Source organism: Eurosta solidaginis, chromosome 1, assembly GCF_040869045.1.
Source record: "Eurosta solidaginis isolate ZX-2024a chromosome 1, ASM4086904v1, whole genome shotgun sequence".
In the NCBI taxonomy this organism is placed as follows: Eukaryota; Metazoa; Arthropoda; class Insecta; order Diptera; family Tephritidae; genus Eurosta; species Eurosta solidaginis.
The window spans coordinates 132,869,953-132,895,481 of NC_090319.1; the positions used below are offsets into that span (position 1 = coordinate 132,869,953).

At 37.6% G+C, this 25,529-nt stretch overlaps 1 protein-coding gene across 9 annotated transcripts in view; it reads left to right on the plus strand.

Annotated features, from left to right (window-relative positions):
* Positions 1 to 25,529, plus strand: part of Orco (odorant receptor co-receptor) — a 1,419,553-nt gene that overhangs the window by 818,046 nt on the left and 575,978 nt on the right. For 8 of the 9 annotated variants that reach the window (XM_067759839.1, XM_067759840.1, XM_067759838.1 and 5 more), the window contains one exon: positions 20,655 to 20,859. The exons of the other annotated variant lie outside the window; for it this stretch is intronic. In XM_067759839.1, coding sequence (XP_067615940.1) covers positions 20,655 to 20,859 — 205 coding nt within the window. The remainder of the gene's footprint in view (positions 1 to 20,654; positions 20,860 to 25,529) is intronic. 9 annotated transcript variants of the gene reach the window in all.

Consider the following 25,529-nt stretch of genomic DNA (forward strand, 5'->3'; position numbering starts at 1 on the left):
AGTGGAGAAGGGTACGGAGAAGAGGAAGTAAAAGAGCTCTCGCAGTACCGTGCAGCACTAAGAATTCTACAACGCTTGGGAGCAGTGGTCGATCCAACAGAAGTGGAGATCGAGCGCTTGGAATGGGCCCATGAAGCTGTAGAAGTAGGTCGAAGGCAGTTTTGCTGCGAGAAACCCTCGGTTCTGCAACCGGTAAGAGGAGGAAGAAGCGTCGATTGGCAGAATGAAAAGGCAACGTTCGGCGGAAGGCGACAAGCCTGCTTTCAAGAGGCAGAAAGGAACCAGTCCTAGAGCCGCGAGGCAGGGCAGTCGCATAGACAAGACAAGTAGGCCCAAAGCTGTAAGACAGATGGGCTCTAATAGCGAGGTAGCAACTACCTCAAAAGCTGCGAGTCAGAGGGAAGTTTCAACTACGGAAGTAGGAGATAAGCCAAAGGGAGATAACGCTAAGACTCCGGTTTTCTCGGAGGCGCTAAAAGGAGTTAACGCTAAGATACAAGCTTTCTCGGAGGTGCCAAAGGGAGATAACACTAAGACTCCTGCTTTTCCCGAGAAGATGAGTGATGTGGCAAAGCAGTCACGGACTATGGCGCTGGTTGATCGAAGCAGTTCTTTTGGACAAATGACTACTGAAAGGTTGAGATCTGTCGAAAGGGAGCTAATTAGCTTAATGCTTAAGATGATGCGGGAACAACCAAGTAAGCCCTTCCGACCTTTGATTCGGGGGGATGGTATAATGGTGTGAAGTTGATGGCGTGCGACAACATCGCGAGCTTGCGTTGGCTGGAGGAAGTGGTTACAAGCCTCCAAAGGCAAGGCACGAACGCGCGGTTTGAGGCGGTGGATAAAGCGCAAATCCCCACGGTACCAAAATTTAAGGTATGGATACTATGGGTGATGAAGTCGAAGGATACACTGCGACTTCTGCAGAATCAGAGTCCGAACATACCGACACAGGATTGGAAGGTACTTAATGTATCTCGGCCTCCGAGGATGGTCAGTTCTACATCTTCCAAATAAACAAGCAGGCGGAGGATATTCTGTACACGCAGCTTGGTGAAATGTCCTTTGGCACTGGCAAAATTTACATGCGACTTAGGAAAAGAAGTCCCGAGGATAAAAATCCTAACACGCTAGAGGTGGGCGAAGTCGAAAAGGACCTCATAAGCCTAAGGGAAAAAGACAGGTGGAGGTCCCCGACGTCACCACGAACGTGCTAGCAGAGGACCAACCGCTAAATGGTGCTGTGACTCGCAAAGAGGAACACCCTGCACAACAGTCACGAGAAGCTGAAGGAGGCCTCGAATACTCTAAACCAAAAGGGCAAGGGGAGGACGACGATGTCAAGACGAAGGTGCTGGAGGGAGAAAAACAGCCCAATGGTGCTGCGAGTCTTACAGATAAACCTCCAACACAGTAAAGTGGCGTCGTGCGAACTCCTCCTAACCCTTGAGGAGGGTTCGTTTGACGTGGCGCTGATCCAGGAGCCGTGGCTCTCATCGGGAGGAAAGGTTTCTGGACTTAGCGCGCGCGGGTTTGGCGTTTACTACGCGCAAACGGAAGGACGGGTGCGAGCTGTAGTAATGGTAAGGAAACAGCTGCATTCATATATGCTGCCTAATAACACCACTGAAGATCTCGTAGCGGTGGCCGTTGAGCAAACGAATAAGCAGGCATTTATCCTGGCGTCCTGCTACATGGCCCATGCTGCGGAGGTCCCACCGATGGAGGGCAAAATGCTAGTACAGGAAGAAGGGCGCAAAGGGCGGTTGGTCATAGGCGCAGATGCAAATGCGCACCACAATGCGTGGGGAGGAGCAGACACGAACGAGAGGGGCGAATCTCTACTTTGTTACATCCTGCAAACCAATTTGCAGATAGCCAACAGGGGAAATGTCTCTACATACATTGGTCCAACATCCAGCAATGTTCTGGATATTACATTGAGCTCCGAGCGTGATATATCAAGGTATAATTGGATGGTTCTTGATAGACCATCCTTCTCCGACCATGCGTATATCAGCTTCAGCAAACCCTAAAGAGGGTAGAGAAGGGAGGTCATCGAACTGGACTAAATTCCAGAAACATGTAGAAACAAAACTGGGACAACCCAAAGAGGTTGCTAATGTAGAGGAACTGGAGGAGTCGAATGTGTTCCTAACAAGGATGCTTATGACTGCGTGCAACAAAGCTTGCCCTCTAAGAAGATTCAGAGGAAAAGCAAAGCCGCCGTGGTAGAGCAATGAGCTGAGTATTCTAAGAAGACAGGTAAAAGAAATATTTAAGCTCGCAAAGACCGCGGAAAGCGAAGGGTGTCGGGACGAGTACAGGGGTGAAATTACCAGGGGGAAGAGAAACTCATGGAAAAGTTTCTGTATGGACATAGAGTGACCCAGCGAAACAGCACGGTTGAAAAAAGTACTAGCAAAGGGAAACATAGTCCAGGGACTAATAAAGAAAGAGAACGGGGAATGGTCACGTAATAGTAAGGAATCCCTTGAGGTGCTTTTCGATACACATTTCCCATCGGGAGGCGGTTTAGAAGAGCCAGCAGAAATCACTCGCACTTCGATCACGGAGCTAGTAGTGCCGGGCTTGGAGACCGATACCAAGATCGAGTGGGCAGTGAAGAAGTTTTCTAAGTTTAAATCGCCGGGCCCAGATGGTATATACTACTTTTGTTACAGGGTAGCTGATTTAAATATTTGGCCTTAAATTGTTGGCTGTTTACACCACATCTCCCTTTTTTTTAGAATGCTTATGCATTTGGAGAATGCAAGAGCACTCTAGTATAAATTAATTCTATATTTTGTATTTTATGTTTGTAGGTTGAAAATTTTCTTATTCTATTAATTTAGGTCTATTTTTGTGATTATTATTTTCTTATTATTTATGATATTGCTATTCTCTATGTTACTGGGAAATTTTTGCTTATCCTCATTTCCTATTCTAGATGGGATTAAAGTGTCATTATTTTTACTATCGATATTTTCTGCTTTATATGGAATTAGAGTAAAATTATTGTTTCTGTCGATCTTTTCTACTCTAAAGGGCCCTTATGTCCTGATTCAATTTTTACTAACAGTACATCTCCTATATTTATTTCCTTATATTGAATATTTTTATCATAACTAATCTTTTGTTTTTCTTTAGCCTGTTTTATTAATTTATATGCTCTATCTTTCGCTATTTGTAACCTATACTTAATTTCTTTGTCGTAAGCCTCATAATTGTATAATGGGCTTACTGTGTTTTCTCTTAAAAATTCGTAAGTCTGGGGTTTTTTGGCAAATACTAATTCGTATGGACAATAATTATGAACCGTAGATGGGGTAGTATTGTAATAATACGCAAAATATTTAAGATATTCATCCCAATCATTTTTGCCAATGGATATGTAGGAACGTACGCATTCATTGAATGTTCTATGACTACGTTCAACTGTGCCTAAAATTTGATGGTGGTAAGGTGTTGACGTTTTATGGTTTACTTTTAGAAGTTTGCATAATTCTTCAAATAAGCTATTTTTATATTCGTTATAATTGCCTTCATGCAACCATAACCATGAAGAATTTCTTTAATTTTTTCATTATTTGTCACGTGCATAACTTCTGGAGTTAATGCTATAATCAGATTTTTTAGAACTTTGGTACCAATTTCTTTAAATGTGTATACCCGGGCATAATTATCTTTAAACAATTTGTCTCCTAAGGACAACTGTATTTTTCTAATTCCTAAATTGCCGGCTTCTTTTATAAGCCTGGCAAAGAATTAAACTGAATCAATCTTCGCCTCAACAACTAGATTTTTTATATTAATTTCGCTACAAATTTTCTTTCCTTTTTTGAAACGTAATTTCGGAGGATCGAAAACGAGCTGGACTAGTCTCCTTACATCACATTTATTTAGCGCTTCAAATATTATTGGGTTCTCTCTGTGACTTTTTATTTCTTCATTTTTACTACTGGAATCTTTATTGTTATAATTTTCCTTAGTTTCCGAGCTAGTCGTAACTTTTAATATTTTATACGCTTCTACCGATATTTGTTTTAGGTCTTTAATATCTATGCGTGATAATGCGTCGGCTACATAATTTTCTTTGCCTGCGATATACTCCACCTCGAAATCATATTCTCCCAGATCTAATCTGAATCGAGTTAATTTTGATGACGGATTTTTCATCGAAAATAGGAATGTTAGGGGTCTGTGGCCTGTTTAGACCAAAAATTTTCTACCGTAAACGTATGGTCTAAAATATGTTATGGCCCAATGAATGGCTGCTAATTCTTTCTCAATTGTTGCTTTATTAATTTCTCCTTTAGTAAATGATCTTGATGCATAGGCAATTGGTAATTGTTTTCATTCATACTCTTGGCTTAATACTGCTCCGCAAGCATATCCACTTGCGTCAGTTGTTATACAAAATTGTTTATTGAAATCGGGATATTGTAGCATATTAGGGCTTATTAACGCAAATAGTCAAAGGATTTTTTGCAATCCTCTGTCCAGTCGAAAACTACATTGTTCTTGCAAAGTCTTGTTATTATGCTAGAATATTCTGCAAAATTTGGGATAAATCTTCTGTAATAATTGCAAAATGCGACGAATCTTTTCGCCTCATCCGCATTTTTATGTGTTGGAAAATTTTTAACAATTTCGAATTTATTGGGGTCTGGCAAAATTCCTTTGCTTGTGCATTTATGACCAAGGTAAGTTACTTCTTGGTTGAAAAATAAGCATTTATCCGGATGTAATTTTAAATTATATTTTCTACAAGTTGCGAAAACATCTCGTAAATTTTTAATCATATGATTTTCGGAGCATCCTAATACGACTAAATCGTCCATGTATAGGAATGCTTGTGAAGGTTTTAAGCCTTCAAATGCCAATGTCATCATTCTTTGGAATGAGTTCGGTGCTACTTTAAGGCCATTCGGTAGTTTTTTAAAACGATAAGTACCATTATCCGCTGTATAGGATGTGATATCTCTTCACTCTTCGCTGAGTTCAATCTGGTGAGATCCAGATATTAAATCTAAGCATGAAAAATATTTAGCTCTTCCTAATTGATCTAGTATGTCATCAATTCTTGGTAAAGGGAATTTATCTGCGGTTAATTTTTTATTTACCTGTCTGTAATCTATAACCATTCTCCATCTTTTTCCTTGGTTATTCGGTAGTGATTTTTTCGGTACCAATAAAATTTGACTATTGTATTCTGAAAGTGAAGGTTCTATTATGTCATCTTTAACTAATTTATTTACTTGTTTATTAATTTCACTCTTATGAGCTTCTGGTATTCTATAATTTTTTACGTAGACTGGGTTGTTGTCTTTCATATGAAGTTTTTGTTTGTAAAAATTATTAGTAGTAATTGGTTCTGTTTCCAATGAAAAAATGTTAATGAATTCTGCACATAATGCATTAAGTGATTTATTTGCAAATTTTGGAAATTTTTTATTTAATCTTTCTAATTTTTCCTTATTGGTGGCCTCATTTTCGAGTTTTTTATTTTCAATTATTGTATAATCATTCAAGTTTTCTGTAGGTATTTTAAAATATTGCAGTGTTGCATTTTTGTTTGTTGTATTTATAATTCTTTCAAATGTTTGTTGTGAATTTGCTAGTGTGTTTGCAATAAAAATACCTTCAGACAATTCTTTATGTGGGATTAATAAATCTGAATTTTTATTTTCTACGTGAATTTGTCGAACTACTTCTGATCGTGCGAGAATTGAAATACTATTGATTGTTGGTTTGTTAGTCATCTGAATTATTATGTTTTCTGGGTAGTCTTATGGTCTCAGTATTAGAGTGTCACCTTCTGTTTGATAATCCAAAATGCAATCATATTTTTTATTGAAATCTAATCCTAATATTCCATCACATGGGATTGGGAAAGTGTCTTCTACTACGTGAAATTTGTGTCTAATTAATAGGTAATCATCTTTTAAATCTGCTTTAACCGTGCCAATAGTGCTTGTTATTCCTTGACCAATTCCTCTTAGATCTATTTTTTGAGAATTATTTATCCTGACATTACTGTCAAGCTGCCCCTTTTTTATTACTGAAATATTCGCTCCCGTATCGATTAGGAGGGTTGATATGGAATCATTCAGAGTTGTTGTCGAAGATATGTAGCTATTAAGATGTAAATTGAAAATATATAATTTGTTATTTATTGAGGTGGAGTTTGTTGGTTTTCCTGTTGTGTAACATTTCGGACATTTCTGGTGTTAATGCGGGTATTTCCTCGCGATCCGAAATTTCGACCAGGTCTTTGGTTATTTTGTCTGTTATTATTATTATTATTATTACTATTATTATTATACGTATTGAAAGAAAGTCTATAATTTCCTCTATAATTATTGTTTTGGCAACTCCTGCGGAAGTTTCCTCGGAAATTGGAATTTTGTTGGCGAATATGTAGTAGTGAATTTGTATTTCCAGTTACTTCTGTGCAACTGTTAGTCAACTTTGATATGGCTTCGTTCATTGTTGTGAACTTTCCAGCTTGCATAATTGTTTTTACTTTATTGTTAGAGCAGTTTTTACACATAGCTTTCACAGCTGATTGTGTAGCATACATGGTTGCTAACTCTGGTGTTAGTCCGTCGGATGGAGCATACATATCCAACGATTTTGTGAGCTTTTCAATTTCAGCAGTGTACTGATTTACAGTTTGGATATTCGGGTGTTTTGCTGTCAAAACTTCAACTGATTCACCTTTAATTGCTGTTTTTGATTTTTGTCTTATTGCTTCGATTGTGCTTTCAGTGTTTATTAGGTTTCTGGCTGTTCCTTTCAGCTTGGTTTTTATCATTGAAACCACTATAGCTTCATGGGTATCCTTAATTTGTTCTAAGATATCTAAAGCATCCAGAAAGCTATTCAAGTTTTCAGCTTTACCATCGAATTCTGGCAAATCTGATGAAGCAGTCTTTAAAAATTCGACTATTGTTTGGGACATTTTGTTAATTTCAGTTTGTGATTTTGATGTCTCTGTTAAAATTTCCTGTTTTTCTTCTTCTAATTTTTGTTCTATTTCTGGTTCCTCTTCTAAATCGGAGGCTGACTCCAGAAGGAATGTGCCAAAGTCTATTTCTATTTCCTTCTTGAAACTCGTTGGTACTTTGAATTCTATATCATATCTTGCCAGTGAGGACACCAATTTGTCTCTGACGCTAGAAAAAATTTGATATGCTTGGTCCTTTCGATTGCCAGCGGGTTTACCATTCAACTGTTGAAGTGTTTTTCCTATTTTGTTAAGTACTTCAACTATTATTTTAAGATGCTTTACTACTGTTTCTGCCTTTACTTTTGTATTTCTATTAATACATTTTGTAAGATCTTTCTCTTGTCGTCTGCGCGGCAGGAATTTATTATGGTTTGAGTAGAGTTTCAGAACAAACTGATGCCACTGACTACGCAGATTATTAGAAGCAGGCATGCTTAACCAACGAACCGATATCATTTCGTTACGATAATTAACGTTAATAAACGAAACAAAGGCATTTCGTTTCGTTTATTAACGTTAAGAACGTCGAATTAACGAAATGATTTTGTTTCGTTTTCTGCCATATCAAAACGAAATCAAATCGTTTATGTTGATTATTAATTTCAAACTATGCTGGCAAAGCTGATTGATGGCGGAGTCATTAAAGGTGAAAGCATTAGCCAAGCTGATTGCAACTTTTCTCATGAATTTTGACAGTACGAACATTTCTCAGAGTATTTTTGACATTACCACCAACGAATTACACAAACAAATTACATGGAGTTTGTGTGTATGTCCGGTCGCTGTTACTACCTTACGGCTTCACCATGGCTATAGCATTGCCAGCACAATTCAAACATAAAGTATCACGTTTTTGTTAACGTTTTTAACGTTAAGGAAGGGTTTTCGTTTCGGTTAAAAACGAGATACAATTTATCTTGATAATTTCTTTATCGATAATATTTCGAAGTGTTTCAACGGAAACGGTGAAAATTTTTTGATAAACGATTAGCTTAACGTTAGGCTGCATCCCTGCTTAGAAGCATGATTTTGATAGTATCTAGTGCCTCAGTATGATCTACTACTTGGACTGAGTTAACAACATTTGCCGTTGGTTTTTCTATTCTTGATTCGTGGCTTCCCATCGTAAAAAAATATGAAGACAAAAAAGTTTTTTTTTTGTATTTTTTTTCTTTTATTAAAAAAATTTTTCTTTTTTTTTCAATATATTAATCTGTTCTTCCCATAAATTTGACTTCGTACCTATATAATTCTTCGGGTGTTGTTGCTGGTGGGTTTCTTACATTCCATATTGTTGGTTCCCCAGGCATATCAATAAGTTTCCACCATTTTTTCAACCATACTAGAGTTTTTTCCTCATCTACAATTTTAATTTAATTTTTAAGGTCCTCAAGTGGGCCTTTTACATAACTTTTAATTTTTCTTGATCTTTCCATAATTTTAAAATCAATAGTTTAACAAAATTGTATTTTATTTTTATTTTTCAACACCCTAATATTTACATTGCTGGTTTTGGTTTTTATTTTGATAATTATTTTCCTTAATTCCTTGATTTCTTGTTTTAGTTTATTTTTTTCTGCCTTATTTGTGCTTAAATTAATTTTTTCGTAAATCTTGGCTATTGTTTTTTGAATGGCAAATTGCTTTCCTCCTCTCTTTCTTTTCAATTTTATCGGTTTTGGAACTTTAGGTTCCTCAATTTTTTTAATCTTATTTCTCTGTCTATATTTTTTGATTGTTATTGGCTTAGAGCCTTGCTTGGGTATTTCAGGTGTTTTGTTTTCACCCTCTTGGAACTTCAGATTTAGTTTAACTAATCTTTCAAAAATTTTATCAAATTGGCTTTGACTTTGTATGTCCTCTTCTTGGAACATATCTCAAAATTTAGCAAAAAAAAGGTTTTTACAGCAGAAATTTTAATTTTTGCTTGTCAATAGGCAGCCGCTAGGTTGCCTGAATATTTTTCCTGCTTAGAAATTATGTCTAAAATGTTAAAACTACTTCAAAATTAAGGTAATTATATTTATTATATTTATACTTATTATGTGCCAGTCTTGTTGTTTATTCCGAATGTGGGTCTTTTGTTCCTTCCAACGTAATATCAATATTTTTACTGGTCATATCCACTGCTCCTGCATCATTTCGATTATAAGGCCCGTAAATTATCATAAAAATTGCTAAATGGCGTCATTTTTGAGAGCTCCAAATTGGTCATATCCACCGCTCCTGCATCAGTTCGATTATAAAGCCCGTAAATTGTCATAAAAATTGCTAAATGGCGTCATTTTTGAGTGCTCCAAATTTATTCAAATTAGCTTTCAGTAGATTTCGTTTGATCAGCTCCTTTTTGCTTTTCTTCTTCCAGGAAAAAATTTAGAGTAAAAAACTCGTTTTATAGCTTCACTCTTTGTTCCTTTTATAAAGCTTAGGCTGTAATCAGCCAGTAAAGTCCTTGCCAGCTATGAAATAAGGCTGAAAAATCAGCCAGAAGAATCATCGGCAGGATCGCCATGTAAAAGGTTTGAAATAAAATTGACTGCATTGTGAGTGATCAAAGCTCAATGCTTAATTGCCCCTTTATTCAAATGTTGTCAGCTTATTTACACTAAATTATTTTAACACATTCCTACATACATATTTACATTTAAGCATACATACCAACATACATATTTACCTTAAGCATACATACTTACATACCTACATACAACTTGATACAAAATATGTACCTACACACCTGTGTTGAGTTGTGACTTCTGTGGGAAATGCAACGTTCGCAAATTTGCTTGAATGCAAATTTGTTTGGTTGTGTGTTGTACACACACCTGTATCAAATCGTGTGAATGGCTATGTCGGCAAGAATAGAAAATGCTTTTTTATGTGTTGATGAACATTTAGACTATTTTTGTTACAGGGTAGCTGATTTAAATATTTGGCCTTAAATTGTTGGCTGTTTACACTACAAAGATCAACGCGGAGGAGAGGGTCAAGAAGGCCTCAACGGCACTCTATGCATGTAAAAGAATGCTTGGGTGTACGTGGGGCCTATCGCCCTCTCTTTCTCATTGGGTTTTTACAGCGATTGTAAGCCCTATTCTATACTATGGAGTTCTTGTTTGGTGGAAAGCCACACAAAAAACAACATACCTCAAAAAATTAGAGGGGGTATGCAGACTATCGATGCTTAGCATTACGGGAGTCCTGAAAACAACCCCGACGGCTGCACTGTATGCCATTCTGCACATTCCACCTGTAGACCTTGTAGCAAAGAACAAAGCAATAACGACCGCAACCAGGCTCGGTGCTTCGGGCAGCTTGAGCGCCGACCATATGGCCATTGTAGTACAGCGTCATCAATCACAAGACAAACATACTACCTCTTTTCCCTATCTGCGTTTCGAGGGAGATCTTAAGGCCACAATAGAGGTGGACGGTTGGGGCAAGGGTGCGCAAATGGCGGACGAAGCGATACATATGTACACCGATGGTTCCAAAGTAGTGGAAGGAGTAGGGTCTGCGGTATACTGCGCTGATCCGGAAATAAGCAGATCCTACAGGCTGCCGGATTACTGAAGCGTTTTCCAAGCTTAAATAATAGCCGTAACCAAAGCAGTAGAAACCATGGAAGAGAATAGCTTAAGCTGCAACCGTGTTAACTTTTATATTGACAGCCAAGTAGCAATTAAGGCAATCATCTCGCATAGCACAGCATCTAAATGCATGTTAGAGTGTAAGCAGTCTCTGGAGAGAATCGGGACAGGGAGAAGCATACATCTATATTGGGTCCCAGGGCATATGGGAATAGATGGGAATGAAAAAGCGGACGAACTAGCTAAAAAGGGTGCATCCCTTGAAGCTTGCACAGTAGCTTCTATCATTAAAAAGAGAGGACTGTATACTCATGACGGGTATTCTGACTGGACACTGCCTTCTGGCATCACATGCCCTTAAATTAAGCTTGGTCAGTGATAGCAGATGTAGGAAGTGCGGGTTTGAGGAGGAAACGATCGAACACGTTCGGTACTAGTACCCTGCACTTGCCAGGCTAAGACTCCAGCTATTAAGAGTGATACAGCTGTAAGATCTAGAAGCAGCAAATGGCTTAGGTCCTAGGAAGCTTCAAGTATTTGCAAAGAGGACGGAGTTATTTTATAACATAGGTCCTGGTTTTTGATAGGGTTTTTCAGTTTGGTCGTTAAAACAAACTTCTGGTAACACTACGGACTCAATCAGTCTATGTGAGGTCCTCTTGGACCGGCCAGTTCAACCTAACCTAATCCATGGATAACAAATGAAAGCTGTTGATGAGTGCTTTAGTACAGGGTAATTTCCATACCTCTTTGTGACTAGGGTCTCGAGATATAAGCAAAAACGTAGATCAGGGTAATACTAGCATGTGTTTTTACATCACGGGTATCAAATTGAAGCTGTTGCTTTAGTACAGGGTAATTTTCATACCTATTGGTGACCAGGGTAGCACTAGGATGTGTTTTTACATTATGGATATCAAATTGAAGCTGTTGATGTGTGCTTTAGTACAGAGTAATTTATACCTATTTGTGACTAGGGTCTCGAGATATAGGCGAAAACGTGGACCCGGATACCTCTAGAATGTGTGTGTCATATGAATATCAAATGAAAGCTGTTGTTGAGAGCTTTAAAGTAATTTTCATTGTGATATTCGGTTTAGTCGCATCAACCTGGCAAAACAGATAAATGTGCATGCGAAGCCGAAATAACGACATGAATTAATAATACCCACATACCTATTTACATACGTCCTATTCGATTTGCCCGAAAATTGGTATATAAATTTGCCTATATTAGTATATACGATCCTTTTTTCCGGGAAGTAGACCAGAGAGGGGCTGGGAATGGGATTAGGACTAGGACTGGGCCTGAGACTCGGAGTGGGGCCGGGACTCGGAATGGGACTGGAACAATGAGAAGAACTTGGTAATTTGGGGGACATGACTCCCAAATGACCTCGAGGGAGTCCCCAAAACAATTCCGGAATGAGCTCGAGAGATTCCCCAAAAAGATCCCGGAACGACCCCTGAAAACCCCGGGAGGACCCGATGGAGTCCCCAAAACCATCCCGGCATGTCTCCCAAATGACCCCGAGTGTGTCCACAAGAAGATCCAGGAATGACCCCCAAATGACCCCGAGGAGTCCCCAAAACGATCCAGGAATTACCCCGAGGGAGTCCCCAAAGCCATGCCAAAATGACCCCCAAACGACTCCGACAGAGTCTCCAAAAATATCCCGGAACGACCCCGGGAGGACCCCGAGGGGGTCGCCAAAAACCACCCCGGAAAAACCCCGAGGGAGTCCCCATAAACATCCTGGAACGATCCCTAAATGACCCCGGGAGGACCCCGTTGGAGTCCCCAAAATCATCCCGGATGACAACCAAAGTACCCCGAGAGAGTCCCCAAAAAGATCCCATCCTGAAATTACCCCCAAAAACCCCAGGAGGATCTTCCCACAATAATAGCAAAAGTAATAAATCTTCCATTTTCTCTCCATCGCACAATAACAGAGTTCTAATTTACGTTTATCCGTATAAATTAAATTATCAAGAGCGTTTGACTTATTGACACTTTGTCAGCGAAAAAGCTTTTTATTTTTTACATAGAATAGCAATTACTTGATAAATTATCAAACTTGACAAATAAGCAAGATGGTGAATTTGTCAAGTGCACAGAATAGGGCTGTAAAATTAATTATAAAAGTAAAGTTCCCAGTTGTTGTAGGAGCCACCACCACTTAAAAAAAATTTGTCCGAGCTTAGAAATTTTGCCAGAAGACGGCGTCACTGCTAACTTTTCAAAATTCCTTAGAACTCTATATATATATCCCAGATACCAAATATTATAGGTCTGCAACAAATACTCGAAGGGTTATAGCAATTTAAAAATACTGTTCCAAAGAGGGTGAGTGGGGGAGTCACTGCGCTACTGGTCTCTCTTCAGAAATTGCTTAGAACTCTATCTATTTAACCCAGAAATCAAAGGGGAGGGTGTAAATCTCTGCAAACTTTTCAAAAAACTGTCTACCCCTAAAAAGCCCCTTGACTTAAAATCACTGTTCAAAATCAATATCGTTTAAGTAATATAGGTAATTAAAAAGATAACTCCCGGCCCCATATAAAAAAAATTTGTCCGAGCTTAGAAATTCTGCTTTCGCGTTCTCCGAACTCAGACCGGGAACTGTGAACGACACTTCGGCCTTTATTAGTTGTAATATTTAGGATTATTTATTTATTTGTTTATATAGTGTAGTGTATAGAATGGCTGTATCGTTAAGACATAGTCTTTTATAGTACATCAACTTATAGGTAAATACAGGAATTATAAAAAATAATAACTTAAAAATATTTATATATAACTAATTGCGTATGTTTATATTAGAATGTATGAGAATTAAATACGGTATTTGTTGGAGAAAATAAGATTTTACGTCAAAGAAGTAAGGACTTAGAATAGCACATTGAGATAGAAATATAAATAGAATGGAGCTAAACCGCAGTTACATTTACCCATTAGTTCCAAAGTAATTCTGTATAACGATCCTATAGTTACCTCGATTTATGATTGCCTTAATAGATTCAGGAATGGAGTTCCATAGTCTCACAGCATGAACAAAGAACAACCGCGAAGAAGATAAGTAGGAGTATTTAGGGAGAATTAAATTATGATGCCTATTAGATCTTGTGAATTTTAGCTTCTCGTAAAGATAGCTAGGAGTTTTGAATTCAATAAGCTTATACAGGAATATATAGTTCCTAGCTGCAAGATAATCTAAGATACTGCATCCCAGAAGTTTATTCTTCCACAAGGAGATGTGGTCATATCGCTTTAAGCCGTAGACGTAGGGGGTAACATTATTGAACAGAACTAGAATTTTATGAGAAAAGACAGAGTCCAGCTTACTATATACAAGATCGGAATATGTAATATGAGGTAGAATTAATTGCACAGCTAATTTTTTTCTTGTGTCTAATGGTTCGAACAGCTCAGCGAAGAATTCATAATAAAACCCAAATTTTTTATCTTGTCAGTAAACATGAGACAATTATTACCAACAAAAAGCTTGGGAATATCTTCAACATGGACAGTACTATTACTGATGGGTAACACATACGGCTTGGACGCGTTTAGACGGAGACAATTTTTTCCGGGCCCATTCGGAAATGGCTAGCAGATCACAGTTTATTTTAAAGCACAAATCCTCGACAAGACCAATTCGACTGGACAAATACAACTGAATGTCATCAGCATAGGCATGTACACTGACATACTGGCACACAGAGAACACATCATTAACAAAAAGACTAAACAAGAGCGGACCAAATATAGACCCCTGTGGAACTCCGGATCCAACACCACTTGACAACGAAGACCCAGCTCTACCCTTTACCTTTTGAGATCTTCCTGTAAGATAGCTGGCCATAAGTTTAACAGCACTATTTGAAAATACATAGTATTTCAGCTTTTTACAAAGTAGATCATGGCTTACCAAGTCAAATGCCTTAGAAAAATCCAAAAGGCAAAGAAGAGTCAAATCTCCATCATCAAATTTTATACGAATGTCGTCCATTATTTTCATCATAGCTGTAGCACAGCTATGCTTAGGTCTAAACCCTGACTGTAAAGGAGACAAAAGATTATGTCTTGTATAAACGACAATATTTGAGAGGCCATTAAAGACTCACACACTTTAGAAAAGGTCGGAAAAATACTTATCGGCCTGTAATCAGAAAGGTTAGTGGGAGTATTCTTCTTCGCAACAGGGATTATGATAGCCATTATCCATGCAGAAGGAAAAGATGAGACAGTGAAAATATGATTAATTACATGTGTTAGCGTTCCCAGGATGAAAGGCAATACCAGCTTAACGAATTTTAAGGAAATTCCGTCCTCTCCAACTGCATTGGACTTAATGGCCATGACTGAAGTAACAACTTCTGTCTCAGTGACACCAAACGAAATTGAACTCCTCACTCAGCTCATGCTGCACTGTGAAGTCTTGCGCCGGAAGACTTTCACTGTTTTTACTTGCGCTATTAAAATATTCATTTAGTACATTGGGATCAATACTACATTCTGACTTCAGTCTTCCATGTACATTCAAGTTTCTAAGATTGCGCCATAAATCTTTAGATGAAAGCGAAGGGTTCAACTTAAAATTGCAGAATTTACGCTTGGCCTCTCTGGTTATGGCAGTAGCTCTGTTTCGGGCGGCCTTGTACTGTGCCCAAGCAACATCAGTTTTGATTCTCCTCCACTTTGAGTGAAGCCTATTACGCACTTTAATAGCTAATTTAACACTATGATTGTACCAGGGACAAGACATATTCTTAACATGAGCACTACGAAGAGGAACATGACTACAAAAAACATTGTTTAAAGTCTTATTTAAAAAATCAAGTTTTTCATCTAGTGACGGTAGAAACCAGCAATCACCCCAGTTAATATTAGACAGGTCATTGAAAAGTACACCAACGTTAACATTTTTCAAATCACGATACAAAAAGTTAACATTTTCAGGAGAATAGTTAAACGCAACATCAAATTCACAAAAAAGAAGATCATGGTCAGAGACAAAACACATTTGGTCAAATTTAAGGACATCGTCAAGATTAGAGGTGATTACAAGGTCCAACAGCGAGGAATTTCAATTATTGGAGTACCTTGTTGGTATAGTCATGTTAACTACTTCAAGGCCTGCAGTAGAGACATGGTCCAATAGCTTCGTGGAATACGGGTCTTTCACGAGAAGATTTACGTTAAAGTCTCCACATATAACATATCGTTCATATTCAAGTAAAAACGCAGACAGCGCAGTAAAAAAATAATCTAATATTAAACACTTATGAGGGTTATATACACAAGCAACTAGTACCTTTGCAATGCCATCTGAAATTTCAGCAACAATAAATTCGGTTTCTAGGCTATCCGATGTTGATAGAATTTTCATATTAAGGCTAGATTTGCAATAAATTGCTACGCCTCCCCCTTTCTTACTAGTTCGGTCATGTCGTACGAGTTTAAAATTAGGTATATTATAATAAAAGTCAGGAATATCAGATGTAAACCACGTTTCTGAAACACATATGACACCAATATCCAACTCTTCAAAAATGCTCCTTACATAATCAAGTTTGCCACCACTAAGGCTACACGCGTTAAAATGTACCACCTTAAAGCCTTTTGACTCTTTGCATAAAATATTAAGCATAATCTTGTGGTTGCCTTCAATGCCGGAGATATATTTCCTACTGGGACTTAAGACCATCAAATTGTGAGACAACTACAAAATACATACAGCACAATAAAAGCTTTGTCAACAGATAGGTGTTACTGCGTCCAATTAAATTAAGAAAAAAGGTAAAATAGGATGATAATAACTGACGACGATAATAAACAGAAAACCGGTTTACATACAGCGAGAGAGGAAAATAGAAGCAGAATAATAAGCAAGGAACATTTGAATAGAAAAGGTGAGATTATAAAATAAAAACAATCATAACATAATACAAATAAAGAATAATACTGCCTAAAGAAGTCATACATATGTATATTAATTTTTGCTATTGGGTGTGAGTGCTAATAAGATCATTCACCTCGGATCTGCTGCTCACTAGCTTTGGCTCCTCATTAGCTTTAATGCGCACATAAATTTTGCCACGTTTGGAGAACGCAGAGTCCAATTTTCTTTTACGTCTCTGATCAGAGACGTATGACATCAGATCGCGACCAGTCTTAGTTAAGCTCTCGTGAACATAAATAGAGCCATATCCAGGCAAATCAACATCAAACAAAGCCAGCGACCTCTTCTTCGCTTTGCAAAAAACAGCGATGGACTTTAATAGTGGATTGCGCTCATGAGGAGAGAAGAGCTTGAAAATTATGGGGGCATTTTTACCGTCGTTGCTTGCTGCACTTCGCAGCCGGAATGCATCTCGCAGAGGTGGTGGTTTGTGCTGCGCTCCATTACAGACCTTTTCAAAAATTTTAGACAGGCACTCATTTGCTTCATGTGGGATGCCGTTCTCTACAATGTCCGTTGCAGCTGCGCTGCTTTCTAATGCACTGATTTGAGTCTGAGCGGCGTGCAGCTCACCACGAAGAGAAATAATATCAGAGCACGTGCTCTCAACCTGAGATACTCTTTTTTCAAATGCTGCCAGTGAAAGTTTTAAATTTGCCGTTTCAGCAGTCAACTCACCAAACTTCTGCATAACTCTTTCCTCAGATTTCTGCATTACCGCCGTCAGCTCTTCAATTATGGAGATTCTGAGCTCTTCTAATTTTCTCTCAATTACCTTTCCACTATCTTCTCTAATCGCTCAGACATAGCTGGTGATGCTGTGAGGGGAGTTTCTGAGGGTGTTGTTGTTGGTTTTCGTAGAGAATTTTTTCGTTCCGACATAATGTAAATAAAAGCTGGCGCTTATGCAAGTAAGGTAAATAAATCAGCTAGCAGGAAAAATATCAGGAACAACTCACAGCAGATTACCACTTCAAATTACACAGTATTTGGAAATTTTTTAACGATACTTTCCGAGGAAAACACAATTATTTAGGAGCACCACAAAAAGACGTCTTACTCGTTTGACATTAGCGATATGAAAAAAATTAGGTTGTAAAAATTTAGAATTGTGGTACCTTACGATCGATTTTTAAGTTGCTACTCATTGAATAATAAAACTTTACAGGCCACCTTGATAATGCAGATTTTAAAGTATACTTATAGTTATGTTAAAATTTGGATATCAAATTTCAACAAGATTCTGTCTTTGCTAAAGAGGTATTTTTTCGTTTGTTCTGATAAAAAGGAAATTCGTAAAAAAAATTTATGTTATTTTCATTATTTATTTCACTTCTACGTTTTTATACTCAGTTGAGCAGAGCTCACAGAGTATATTAAGTTTGATTGGATAACGGTTGGTTGTACATATATAAAGGAATCGAGATAGATATAGACTTCCATATATCAAAATAATCAGGATCGAAAAAAAATTTGATTGAGCCATGTCCGTCCGTCCGTCCGTCCGTCCGTCCGTTAACACGATAACTTGAGTAAATTTTGAGGTATCTTGATGAAATTTGGTATGTAGGTTCCTGAGCACTCATCTCAGATCGCTATTTAAAATGAACGATATCGGACTATAACCACGCCAACTTTTTCGATATCGAAAATTTCGAAAAACCGAAAAAGTGCGGTAATTCATTACAAAAGACCGATAAAGCGACGAAACTTGGTATATGAGTTGAACTTATGACTCAAAATAGAAAATTAGTAAAATTTTGGACAATGGGCGTGGCACCGCCCACTTTTAAAAGAAGGTAATTTAAAATTTTTGCAAGCTGTAATTTGGCAGTCGTTGAAGATATCATGATGAAATTTGGCAGGAACGTTACTCTTATTACTATATGTACGCTTAATAAAAATTAGCAAAATCGGAGAAGGACCACGCCCACTTTTAAAATTTTTTTTTTTTTAAAGTAAAATTTTAACAAAAAATTTAATATCTTTACAGTATATAAGTAAATTATGTCAAGATTCAACTCCAGTAATGATATGGTGCAACAAAATACAAAAATAAAAGAAAATTTAAAAATGGGCGTGGCTCCGCCCTTTTTCATTCAATTTGTCTAGGATACTTTTAACGCCATAAGTCTAACAAAAATTAACCAATCCTTTTGAAATTTGGTAGGGGCATAGACTTTATGGCTTTAACTGTTTTCTGTGAAAATGGGCGAAATCGGTTGATGCCACGCCCAGTTTTTATACACAGTCGTCCGTCTGTCCTTCCGCATGGCCGTTAACCCGATAACTTGAGCAAAAATCGATATATCTTTACTAAACTCAGTTCACGTACTTATCTGAACTCACTTTATCTTGGTATGAAAAATGAACGAAATCCGACTATGACCACGCCCACTTTTTCGATATCGAAAATTACGAAAAATGAAAAAAATGCCATAATTCTTTACCAAATACGAAAAAAGGGATGAAACATGGTAAGGTAATTGGATTGTTTTATTGACGCGAAATATAACTTTAGAAAAAACTGTATGAAATGGTTGTGACACCTACCATATTATGTAGAAGAAAATGAAAAAGTTCTGCAGGGCGAAATAAAAAACCCTTAAAATCTTGGCAGGTATTACATATATAAATAAATTAGCGGTAACCAACAGATGATGTTCTGGGTCACCCTGGTCCACATTTTGGGCGATATCTGGAAAACGCCTTCACATATACAACTACCACCACTCCCTTTTAAAACTCTCATTAATACCTTTAATTTGATACCCATATCGTAAAAACTCATTCTAGAGTCACCCTTGGTCCACCTTTATGGCGATATTTCGAAAAGACGAACACCTATAGAACGAAGGCCCACTCCCTTTTAAAATACTCATTAACACCTTTCATTTGATACCCATATCGTACAAACAAAGTCTAGATTCACCCCTGGTCCAGAAAGGCCCACTCCCTCTTAAAATACTCATTAACACCTTTCATTTGATACCCATATCGTACAAACTCATTCTAGAGTCACACCTGGTCCATCTTTATGGCGATATCTCGAAAAGGCGTCCACCTATAGAACTAAGGCCCACTCCCTCTTAAAATACTCATTAACTCCTTTCGTTTGATACCCATATTGCACAAACGAATTCTAGAGTCACCCCTGGTCCACCTTTATGGCGATATCTCGAAAAGGGGTCCACCTATAGAACTAAGCCCCACGCCCTTTTAAAATAATCATTAACACCTTTCATTTGACACCTATATCATACAAACAAATTCTAAAGTCACCCTGGTCCACCTTTATGGCGATATCTCGAAAAGGCGAACACCTATAAAACGAAGGCCCACTCCCTTTTAAAAATACTCATTAACACCTTTCATTTGATACCCATATCGTACAAACAAAGTCTAAAGTCACCCCTGGTCCACCTTTATTGCGATACCTCGAAAATGCGTCCACCTATAGAACTAAGGCCCACTCCCTTTTAAAATACTCATTAACACCTTTCGTTTGATGCCCATATTGTGCAAACAAATTCTAGGATCACCCCTGGTCCACTTTTATGGCGATATCTCGAAACGGCGTCCACCTATGGAACTAAGGATTACTCCCTTTTAAAATGCTCATTAACACCTTTCATTTGATACCCATATCGTACAAACGCATTCTAGAGTCACCCCTGGTCCATCTTTACGGCGATATCTCGAAAAGGCGTCCATCTATAGAACTTAGGTCCACGCCCTTTTAAAATACTCATTAATACCTTTCATTTGATACCCATATCGTACAAACGCATTCTAGAGTCAACCCTGATCCACCTTTATGGCTATATCCCTAAATGGCGTCCACCTATAGAACTATGGCCCACTCCCTCATAAAATACTTTTTAATGCCTTTCATTTGATACGCATGTCATACAAACATATTCCAGGGTTTCCCTCGGTTCATTTTTCTACATGGTTATTTTCCCTTATGTTGTCATCATAGCTGTCAACTGAGTATGTAATGTTCGGTTACACCCGAACTTAACCTTCCTTACTTGTTCTATATAATTAGTTGATTGCACAAAATTATAATTCATTTTCCAGATTAGTTGCAGCCATCGGTGATACATATGGCGGGGCTTTATTGTTGCATATGTTGACATCCACTATTATGTTGACACTATTGGCGTATCAGGCCACAAAGATCACCGGAGTTAATGTTTACGCATTTACGGTCATTGGCTACTTGGGCTATGCGTTGGCACAGGTATTTCACTTTTGCATATTTGGAAATCGACTGATTGAGGAGGTAAGGTATTTACATATATGCATGTGCATACATATCAGAGAACAGCACCGAATGTTTCGCATGTGAATCAGATTCTAGTATTCGCTGCCAATGCTACACTCCCAATCGACAGTACTGCATTATTTTTCCACCATACTCGAGATACACCTCGAAGGCAGTGGTGCATTTTCAAAAGCAGCGAATCCTTTTTGGTGTGGTATGATTCTTTTGTGGGAATTCCAATTTTTGAGGAACACGAGCAGTGCATCATTCTCATTATTATTAAATAAATAAATTATAATGAAATAAAATTATACAAGCTTCGTTGTTTTCTAGTGGGTTCTGTCCACAATGGACAATTCAAACTTCCGTGAGATTCTGAGCTACACATTACGTCACGCAGTTGTAATGTTGGATTTCCTATGAATTTTCTTATTACTTTCATATGCCCTATAATGTTTCCTGACTTCAATTCCGAAATATTTGGAAGTCTTAGTATGCCTAGTGTTGCATCTTTCTCCATCAGAATAGGGAAGGGAGGTATTCCCACCAAAGCACTAAGTGCATCAGCCGGGGACATTCTAATTGCACCCGTTACGCCAATGCAAATTAGTTGATGCAGTTTTCTGACTTTTTCCGTTGCCGTTCTTTGCGTGGCCTTCTGCCACCTAGGGAAGCATAGGTAACTAATGGCCTTACAACATTATTAAATATCCAGTATACTATTTTTGGAGATATCCCCCATGTTTTGCCGTAGAGTCGAGTACAGGCGAAGAATGTTCTTGTTGCTTTGTTTAGGATAGCATCCAAATGAGCATTCCACGCGAGGGTTCTATCCAGCGTGACCCCTAGGTATTTTGCCCCCATTGAGAGTTGTATTTTTGTACCACCCAGGGATGGTTATGGGATGGATGCTTTCCTTCTCCGGGTGAAAGGCACTATGACAGCTTTGTTAGGATTGGTAAACAATCTTTTGGTATCGCACCACCTCTCTATTATGGGAAGGGCTTGTTGCATGCGACCTGATATTTTTTTCTCGTGCATCCCTGTAATGCAAATAACTAGGTCTTTCCAGCGTAATGCAGATTTGTTCTCCTAATCATGTAAACGTATTAGTCATACAAAAATCGAAAGATAAGGATTTACATCAAATAGAGGGGAAGTGGATTCCAAATCTTAGCATATACCACAAAGTAGCTTGTTTTTTGTGTCCTCCCACTAATAGTCTATTTGAAGATAATGTTGAAATCAAAAATTTTGGCATTAGTAGAATTTTGGAAAGAACCATGGTTAACTCAACAATTGATTTAGCAGTCGATAATACCTCAATGAGTTCCAGAAATCAAGATGTAGATTTCAGTTTATTTTTCTTAAGTGTGATTAGTACAGAGAACCGTTCAAATGGAGAGCGTGTAGGAGATGATTTGCAAAGATACTGCTCATGTAATGTCAATCCTTATAAAAAATTTTGAGGAATTGAAATAGTGGGATCATCATTCATCAGAATATTGCAGCCTATCAAAATTTGCAAAAATGATTTTGTGCATTCCTGCAAGTAGTACACCATCTGAAAGAGGCCCTTATTATGATCTTCGTTGGCTACCGCACATCGAAAATCAAATTTAAAATTTTTATTATGACAGCTCTTTGCTATCTAAATTTTCGTTGTGTATATAATTTTTAAAACCCGTAAAAAGAGAATCGACACACATCACCTCTTCGTCGAATTTAAAGCCGCCTTCGACAGCACGAAAAGGAGCTGCCTATATGCCGCTATGTCTGAATTTGGTTTCCCCGCAAAACTTATACGGCTGTGCAAAATGACGTTGAGCAACACCATCAGCTCAGTCAGAATTGGGAAGGACCTCTCCGAGCCGTTCGAAACTAAAAGAGGTTTCAGACAGGGTGACCCCCTATCGTGCGATTTCTTTAATTTGATGCTGGGCATGGACCATGACAACAGCAGATGAAGCAGCTTTGGGAGTGTTAGAAGAGAAAAGTTCTTCGAAAAATTTATGGACCTCTACGCGTTGGCGATGGCGAGTACCGAAGAAGATTTAATGATGAGCTGTACGAGCTATACGCAGACATCAACATAGTCCAGCGAATTAAAACGCAGCGGCTGCGCTGGCTAGGCCATGTTATGCGAATGAATGATGACGCTCCGGCCAAGAAAGTGTTTCTATCGGAACCCGCCTATGGAAGCAGAGGTAGAGGGCGGCCCCCACTCCGTTGTAAGGACTAGGTGGAAAACGATTTAAACTCCCTTGGTGTGACCAATTGGCGCCGGTTGGCGGAGCGAAGGAGCGACTGGCGCGCCTTGTTGGATGGTCATAACCGTTTAGACGGTTAAGCGCCAATTAAAATTAAGTAAGTAAGTAAGTAATATAATTTTTAATCGAATAATCGGGATAACGCCATCACATCTAAAGGGTAAGACAATCAATATTATTCATGGATTCAAAGTGGACAAAACAAGAAAAGAAATGGAAAAAATACAAGGAATAAGGAAGCGAATATTCAAATCAGAATTGCTAGCAACAGTATGAGTCATATTAGGGAGGACCTTAAAAAGAGATTGGACGGACAGGACTTAAACTTAGTTTTGGAAAACCAGAAAACCGTTGGTTGTTATCAATGATGAAAAAGTTTGCATTGCCAATATCAAAGAAAACATTTTCTCCTATTCATTTGATTGCATACCTGGAACAAGGTATTCAAGAAATAGGAGATGACAGAGAAAAAGATATACTTAGATGCAATGTGGCAACAAAAATTAATACATTTAAAAACAAGATCAGTGTTGCCAGGTGATGCAAAAAAAAAGAAGCTAGATTGGCAAAAAAAAAAAGGTTAGAAAATGCTAAATTTAGAAAAAAAAGCTAAATAGGCCAGAAATTTTTTGGTTAATTCATAAATTTTTTTTTATATTTTAGTTTACACATTTGTAAATAAAAACTTATAAACATAACTTAAGCATAACTTCCTGTTTCAAAATATATCAGGAACATTTTCTTTGACTAGCACATGGAACTACTTTAAATTATTGCATATGTGTATATTAGGCCGGGTCGATTTGTGGGGAGGCAAAAAATCGCCCACTGCCCTGTGAAAATCATATTCTAGGGATCAAAATAGGAAACTTTGCCGAAGGAACTATACCTCTAAAACAAATTCTGATGTCCCCCTTTGGGTCGTAGGGTCAAATTTTGAAAAATCCCACTTTGAAATTTTTTTAATCAGAACATATGTAAATGAAAAAATGAATTTAACTTAGTAATAGAAAAGAAATTAAAAAAAATTATTAGAAATTAGCGTTTTTACAACTTCCTTTTAAAACCAAGGCATCACTGTGATGCATTTGCATGTCGTAAACATAGTTGTGTGGGTTTTTTATTCAACCGTTTTAAAAAATGAAGGTATCACTGTGACACAATTGCAGATCGTAAAATTGCGTTTGTTGTTTTTTTAGACACAGAAGTAGAATTGAAATTGCCCCTACCCAAAAGTTCGACCCAAAGGGAGGGGGGGGGGGGGGGGGGTGGCATCAGAATTCGTTTTAGAGGTATGGTTCCTTCGGCAATGTTTCTTATTTTGATCCCTAGAATACGATTTTCACAGAGCAATGCGCGATTTTTAAATCGACCCGCCCTAGTGTATATACATAAAAAAAATATTACAAACTAATTATTTATATAAAATATTCCCCGTCTGAAGAATCAGAAGAGCTTATGTCTGGGTATAAAGTTTGGCTATTTACCATAGATATGAGATCATCGGTAATTTCAAAGTCATTACAACATTTAGATAAGCGTTTTAACGAGCATCAATATTAAGCAGCGGATTAAGCATTTTAATTTTTAGTTTGTTCCTTAATTTAGTTTTCAGAATTTTCATGCCACTAAAAACTAAATACTAAAAAACTAAATATGAATTCGACAAGTTCTAAAAAAGGAGGTCCGTTTAATGCATTTTTATGTTCTCGGACTTCCGACCAAAATTCCATGGTAGAGTGTACATTTTTCCATTGTATAGTTATAAGTTTTCGCCACTGCAGCTCTATTAATGCTATTTGACTTGAAGAATAACTATACTTCTCTTTTTCAAAGTAAGAAAATACATCTGGCTTTGAAAATTTCAACGAATTTTCAGCAGAAAAAGAATTAATCTTTTGTAGAGAACTCATATTATTAGGTATTAGGTGTTCACAGGAACTATTGAAATTATTTTATTTTAGAAATTTTTAAAAATACATTCGGAGTAAAAAAGGCTAGAAAAAAGTCACGAAGCTAAACACAAAATTTCGAGGCTAAAGGCAAAAAAAAAGGCTAAATATAGCCTCGAAAAGGCTAACCTGGCAACACTGAACAAGATAAGCAATAACCCGAAAGAAAAAATGATACTGAAAATTGTTGATGACACTAGACAGTTCATCAAGAAGCACAAAGTCATAGCCATCATTACAAACGCGGATAAAGGTAATAAAACGGTCATTATGTACCAGGTAGATTACAAAAACAAAACGGAACAATTATTTCAAGACAGACAAACATACAAAACAATGCGGATGGATCCAACGCAACAATTATTAAGGAAAAACAATAATATTACAAACGAGATACACAAACAAAAGAGTATTAGTCTGTATTTAAAAAAACAATTAACTTGTACTGTCGCTACAGCTCCAAGAC